General features: G+C 41.9%; 1 protein-coding gene across 6 annotated transcripts in view; it reads left to right on the forward strand.

Moving 5' to 3' along the window:
- LOC106879942 (mannosyl-oligosaccharide 1,2-alpha-mannosidase IB) overlaps positions 1-7,796 on the forward strand; it is a 216,977-nt gene that overhangs the window by 37,142 nt on the left and 172,039 nt on the right. The window contains exon 3 of one of the 6 annotated variants that reach the window (XM_052974400.1): positions 3,938-4,009. The exons of the other annotated variants lie outside the window; for them this stretch is intronic. Within the exon in view, the coding sequence (XP_052830360.1) occupies positions 3,938-3,994 (57 nt within the window). The 3' untranslated portion in view covers positions 3,995-4,009. Of the gene's footprint in view, positions 1-3,937; positions 4,010-7,796 lie in introns of those variants that run through there. 6 annotated transcript variants of the gene reach the window in all.

Consider the following 7,796-nt stretch of genomic DNA (forward strand, 5'->3'; position numbering starts at 1 on the left):
CCCCTCGTGTATATATTTGATTATACTGAGTCATGTGTGTGTATATCGGTGCCACATAAAAACCCGGTGCATGCCGGTGCCATGCAAAATGCATTCATGCTGGTGCCACCTAAAACCATCTGTGCCAGTGCCGCATAGAAGACCGCAAAGAACGTGTTTCAGGTGCCGTGTAGGAAGCGATCATGTCAGTGTCATGTGAAAAGCACCTGCGCTTGCGCCATGTGATAGCACTGGTACTGGTGTCACATTGAAGGCACCGACTACTCTCTCTGTGAAGTGGTTGGCGTTAGGAAGGGCGTCCACCTGTGGAAACCAGGCCCAAACGGACAATCGGAGCCTGGGGCCGCTCCCCGCCTTGCCAGCTCCTGTGTACATTTGTACACTAATTTTTAGACATGCATCTACATGTAAGCATACATGTAGATGCATACTCTCTCTCACATGTGTATATATAAACTCAAACACTCATGTACTCACATACCCACACACATAGAATGTGTACATAAACATACCTCTTTACACACACAGAGACACACACAGGTGTACACACATATAATCAAAAATACAAAGAGACGCACATATACATACATATACTCACACACATCTATATATGTGACATATTCAAATGCTAACCCATTTACATATACAATATGCACTCACACAAACACACACTCTCTCTCGTTTTCTCTCTCTCTCATAAATGTAATCATACAGTAAGGAGGGTGGGTGGAGAGAAAAATACACAGAGACTCATAAAAAAAGCCAGTGAAATTTATAGACTGCATCATCTGTTGATATTCTTCTGATCCTTAACAAACAGCTGTGTGAGCCATGCATTTTCAGTCTTATAGTCAAAATGATTTTCAGTTGAGTAAAATAAATATATTCTCTTGTTGGCATTCCATCTATCCATCCAGTCATCATCATCTCCTACTATTCCTGGAAGGGTTGTTGGAGTAGAGTCCTCAGGCACCTCCTCTGCAGGGTCCTATCAGAAGCAGCCGTCATTACAACTTCTGGCTGGATTCCCAAACATGACCGACCAGGACTATAAATATTATCCAATAGTATCACTCTTGGTCTTCCCTTAGGACTCCTTGCCGGTGGGCTCAGCCCCAAGAATCTACCTTGTAGTCCTTCCCTGCAACATTTCTAACCACATGTCCAAAGTCCCCGAGCGGTGGACTCTCAATGCAGAGAAATGGTGATGGAATTAGCATTGCTAATTACCACTAGATTTGTAATCAAAAAACAAGCTAATTAGCAAACATCTCAAAAATTACAGGTGTGAAAAACTATAATCTAAAACATGTATTGATTGCACACATACATATTTGTGCACAAATAAACGTCAATATATTCTCTGTTTAAGGCCAACAACTGGCAGAACTGTTACCATACCAGGCAAAATTCTTGGCACCATTTCATCTGTCTTTATAATCTAAGCTCAAATTTCGCTAAGGATGACTTTGCCTTTCATCCTTTTTGGGGTCGATAAAATAAGTACCAGATGAAATAAGAGCATTGGGGTCGATTAAATAAGTACCAGTTGCGCATTGGGGTCGATTAAATAAGTACCAGTTGCTCATTGGGGTCGATTAAATAAGTACCAGTTGTGCATTGGGGTCAATTAAATAAGTGTTCTTGAGCAAAGCACTTCATTTCACGTTGCTTTGCGGTCATTTCATCATCTGACATGTGGCATCCATTGTACCTGTACAGGTAATGTCAATTTGATGGAGGGAGTGAGCTTACGTGTATACAAACATTTGATCACAATAAACAAATCATCTGTGTGGTTGTTTGGCAAAAAATTGCCGATCCCGCATACATTGTCTAACGACGGGAGAGTCCATGACATATATATAAACACACACACAAACCTACTTACACACATTGTGTGCGTTCATGTGTGCGAGTTGTGTGAAAGGCAGCTGATTTATATGGATATAATCTCATATAAAGAAATGCAGAAAACCAGGTATTTATTCTTGATCTGATATTTCTAAATATGAGACTAAACACACACACACACCTACATACACACATTCGCACACATGCAGAAGCGTATCTCAGGAAGGAAGTAAAATGGATCCAGTCCATGTAAAAGCCATCTAGTTTAAACGTCAGTGGCTCCACGTATGCTGAGCTTGGCTCTAATTAGGGAAGTGTTTTTACAATGGCCAGTGTTAATTAGCGTAATTTTTGTGCTATTATTATAGATTGTTTCTGATCTCAATATAGACTTAAGATAGCGTGTGTTTGTGAGTGCATGTGTGTGTGTGATTGTGAGAGAGTGTGCATGTGTGTGCGTGTGTGTGTTTGGAGGTTGTGGTTGTTGGTTGCCGTGGTATTTGTTTTTATTTATAATAGTATAATAGGAACATATTGTCTCGATGGAAGTTTAATGAACACCCCGTTATACAACAAAAGAAGTTATTTGCGACTTCATGTTAATGAGAATTATCACCACCACCACCATCATCATCATTTAGCGTCCGTTTTCCAAACTGGCATGGGCTAGACTGTTTGATTGGAACTGGTAAGCTGCAGCAGGCTCCAGTCTGATTTTGGTTTTGTTTCTACAGCTGGATGCTCTTCCTAATGCCAACCACTCCAAGAGTGTAGTCGGTGTCTTTGATGTGCCACCACCATGCACACAGCAACACACACACATATGGATGGATGTAGACATGGCTGTGTGCTTAAGCTTGCTTCCCAATCCTATGGCTTCCCAACATCCCTTGACAACCGATGGTGGTGTGTTGACGTCCCCGTAACTTAGTGTGGGATTGCAGTTTCGATTCCCAGACTGGGCATTGTGAGTGCTTATTGAGCGAAAACATCTCAAGCTCCACGAGGCTCTGGCAGGGGATGGTGGCGAACCCTGCTGTACTCTTTCACCACAACTTTCTCTCACTCTTACTTCCTGTTTCTGTTGTGCCTGTAATTCAAAGGGTCAGCCTTGTCACACTCTGTGTCACGCTGAATCTCCCCGAGAACTACGTTAAGGGTACACGTGTCTGTGGAGTGCTCAGCCACTTGCACGTTAATTTCACGAGCAGGCTGTTCCGTTGATCGGATCAACTGGAAGCCTCGACGTCGTAAGCGATGGAGTGCCAACAACAACAACATAGCAACCCACAATAGCACTCATTCAAAACACATTTCCCCACACACGAACTTCCTCTCCCTCACACGAACACACACCACAACTTAACAACCTTGTCACATCTTCTTATAAATACACACACATAACTTTTTATGGCTTGCACAAACAAAGGGAAAATTCAGTAACTGGTTTTTTCAAATGTGCAATTTCAACTTTATGAAAGTCATTTTAAAACTCCCTTATTTCCACCATAGGACAAAGGATTTAGGAATATACAAACAACAGGGTTCTCTTTTTTCATCAACCTGTTTTATTTTTTATGCTGGAAATCATGCTAAATCTCATTCTGTCTCTTCTGCATGTGTCTTTCTGTCCCCACTCTCTCTCATACAACCTTTCTTTCACTCTCACACCTCTCTGCCCTCTCTCTACCATTTGCCTCTTCTCTCTCTTTTCCCCCTTCTCTCTCCCTACCTTGATTCTCCCTCTGCTCTGCTCTCCCTCTCTCTCTCTTTGCCCTCCCTCCTCTCTATCCTCCCTCCTCTCTACCCTCCCTCCCGGCTACCCTCTCACCTCTCTCACTGCTCCTCTCTCTCTGACCTCCCTCCCCTTCTCTCTGCCCTTCTTCCCTATCTCTGTCCTTCCCCCTCTGTGTCTCTCCCTCCCCCTCCACCTGATGCAGCTCTACATGATTTTACCTAATTCCCATTTCTTTACCAATAGTAATTAATAAATATTTATAAATGCCACTTTCTCTCTCCCTCTCTCCCTCTTCATACATATTTGTTCTTTCTTTACTTTTTTCTTCTCTTTCTCTCCTTTCAGCTCCGGCTGATGTTGCTACAATGTTCACAACTCGTGCCCCACCCCAACTCCAATTAAGACGACTTTAATTGCCTGTTTCTTTAATTGAACGTGCAGTGGGCTGTCTTGAAGTAGCGGTTAAATGTGTCTTCTTCATTTCCTAAATTAAGTTAATTAATCAATGAATTGTCTGTTTAAAATATACTGCATTACTATACAGCTTTTACGTAGTTCACTATTTATCTTTTTTTTTTTCTTGCTTTTTCTGTTGCTTCTTTTAGTCATTGGAATGTGACCATGCTGGTGCACCGACTTAAGGGATTTAGTTATCCCAAGCCAACCCTATTTTGTATTTTCTTTTCTTCGTAGTTTTACAAAAGTGCTGAGTTATGGGGATGTAAGCAAACCAACACTGGTTGTCAAGTGATGTGTGTGTGTGTGTGTGTGTGTGTGTGTTGGGGAGTGGGGGAAAAGAACTGACACCCTGTCAGTTACGATGACAAGGAAAGACATGGGCTGAAATACTGAAGAATGACCTGAGGACTCTTGACCTTTCAGGTGAGATGACAAACGACCGAGATGCCCAGTACCTTGCTGTACTCAAGAAGACCTGTACTCTGCAGCAGAAATGTTAAGACTGGTCCCTCTGGTGTAAAGCGTTCGTGGCGGTGCCCCCGTAAAAGCAGCCGTGCATCACCATGTAAAAGAGTCTACGTGGTGCTATGTAAAAGTACCCAGCACACTCTGTAAAGCAGTTGGTATTGGGAAGGGCATCCAGCCATAGAAACCTGCCAAATCAGATTGGGATCTGGTGCAGCTCCCTAGCATGCCAGCTCCGGTCAAACCATCCAACCCATGCCAGCATGGACAACACACGATGATGATGATGATGATGATGATGATGATGATGATGATGATGATGATGATGATGATGATGATGATGATGACAGATATTTAAAGCTGTTAGATTTGGTTTTGTGCTACTTCAAGCTTTGCAGGCCCCTAACGGGGGCCAAACTTCTTCACGCTTCTGCATTGCCGAATGGAGAGATCTAGGAAGTTCCCCCCCCCTCAGTTTCTGTCTACCAAATTCGCTGACAAGGCAATTGGTTGGTCCGGGGCTTTACTGTGATAAAAGACACCTGCTCAAGGTGCTGCACAGTAGGACTGAACCTGATGCCCTGTGCTTGCAAAATGAGATTGTTAACCACATAGTCATTTGTCTTCTTTTATACATACATACATTGTTGTTGTTGGCACTCCATCGCTTACGACGTCGAGGCTTCCAGTTGATCCGATCAACGGAACAACCTGCTCGTGAAATTAACGTGCAAGTGGCTGAGCACTCCACAGACACGTGTACCCTTAACGTGGTTCTCGGGGATATTCAGCATGACACAGTGTGACAAGGCTGACCCTTTGAATTATAGGCACAACAGAAACAGGAAGTAAGAGTGAGAGAAAGTTGCGGTGCACAAGAGTACAGCAGGTTTCGCCACCATCCCCTGCCGGAGCCTCGTGGAGCTTTTAGGTGTTTTCGCTCAATAAAACACTCACAACGCCCGGTCTGGGAATCGAAACCGCGATCCTATGACCGCGAGTCCGCTGCCCTAACGACTGGGCCATTGCGCCTCCACACATACATACATACATATATACACACACATACACACACACATATATATACACACACACACACACACACACACACACACACACATATGAACTGAGAGTGTCGTTTATTATTGTGCCACCCACAGGTGCTCTGAAGGCTGAGGTTGTCTGCATCATGACTGAAGTGTCTGCTCTCTGCTACCCCCACCCCACCACCCTTCACCGCCGGCCCGCCCCTCATTCTGCTGTCATTTTCTTTAAAGATTAAAATAAATACTGCAAGACTTTATTATTCCGTATGTTATTGATTTATATTAAAGCCACTTCTTTCACTACATTACATGGCTTACTGCAATAAAGATTGCTTTATGTTTGTGTGTGTGTGTATATATGTAAGTAAATGTGCGTGTGTATATATATGTGTGTGTGTGTGTGTGTGTGTGTATATATATATATGTATATGTAAGTATATACGTGTGTGTATATGTTATTATATCTTAAATAAAACATAAAATTTATTTTCCTTTCATAAGCAAGTATTAGACTGCAAAAATAAGTTGTCTCTGAGGCATCTCAATCAGTCTTCATATTGCATTTCTTACAGACACACACACACACACACACACACACACACACACACACACGCACACACACACGCACACACATTGTTTGCTTGTTTCTGTCATTAGACTGCAGCCTTGCTGGGACATATCTTTGATAAGATTTCTTAGTCAAACAGATCAACCCTTCCAGTGACTTACTTAATTCTGCTACATATTCTGTCAGTCATTTTTGCTGAACTACTAAGTTACTGCGACGTAAACAAACCGAGACCTGTTGTCAAGTGGGGATGCTAGGAGACAAACTATCACACACACACATGCGCACGCACGCGGGATGGACTTCCACAGTCTCTATCAAATTCACTTAAGGCATTGGTCAGTCCAGGGCTTTAGTACAAGACACTTGCCCAAGATGCTGAGCAGTGGGACTGAACCCAAGACCACGTGCTTGCAAATTAAGCTTTTTAGCCATAAATCAATATATGTATATAAATATATATATATATATCAAGGGTTGAACAGACAGAACACAACAAGGAGAAAAAGTTAGATGAAAGCAGAGCAAATGAGAAACTAAATGAAAACTTAACGGACGGGGAATATAAACAAAGACATGATACATGGAATGTTCGCAGCCGAGTCTTCCGCCTCAGTCAATGGACCAAAATATCATTGGTCTTGCGCCAGTTATCATTGAGACCACTCAATTTTGGAGGCGCCAGTGCTGTTATTAAGCTACTGGGGAAAAAGCTATTGAATGCATACTCAGACAGAAATAAACAAGACAATATATATAAATACAACAGACGAAGAATTATGCATATATAACAGCATGAAGCCCTATGGCTATATCCATCAGAAGAAAAAATAATTATACAAATGCCACAAATAAAATAGAAAGCTTTGCAGCTGTCGGACAAACTTAGTGGGGTTGCACAGGGTGAAATGGAGTCAGTCCTAATGGACATAGCAGGAGCCAAGACCAGCATGGCTTGTCTTGTCAAAAAATATATATATATAAAATACATGACTGCATGGTTAAGAAATCTGCTTCACAATCATGTGCTTTTGGTTTCAGTTCCATAGCACGGCACCTTGGGCAAGTATCTTCTACTATAACACGGAAACTAAAAGGAAGGTTGTTTTGTGTGTGAGTGTGTGTATATATATATATATATGTGTATGTATGTGTGTGTATATATATATCTGTGTATATGCACACGTGTGTGTGTATATGAGCCAGATGAAATTTTTTGAGGCAGGTTTTCTACTGTTGGACGCCCTTCGTGTCACCAGCCCTCACCTTTTTTGAAGTAATTCAATATTTTCTATGACGTGCTTCTTATGGCAGACTGGAAATGAAGGTCACCACTTTTATGCTATTTATACTTGCTTACAACTGTCACATGCTGACAAGGCAAAGACACAGTAACTAACACACAAGCAAACTTTTATATACATGTGTGTGTGTATGTATATATATATATATATATATATATATATATATTAACTCCTCTTTATGTAATTAAGTGATTGTGGTCTACGTATCTCTTAAAGCATATGCATACACTTGTACTTTGAGTAGGCCTATGTGTTATAAGTGGTTTTGCTCAAGGACCCAATGCATCGCCAGGAATTGAACTTCTGACCTTATGATCATGAACCAAATTTTCTAACCACTAAGCCACGCGCCTTCACAATAT

This window comes from Octopus bimaculoides, chromosome 18 (assembly GCF_001194135.2).
Source record: "Octopus bimaculoides isolate UCB-OBI-ISO-001 chromosome 18, ASM119413v2, whole genome shotgun sequence".
Classification (NCBI taxonomy): Eukaryota; Metazoa; Mollusca; class Cephalopoda; order Octopoda; family Octopodidae; genus Octopus; species Octopus bimaculoides.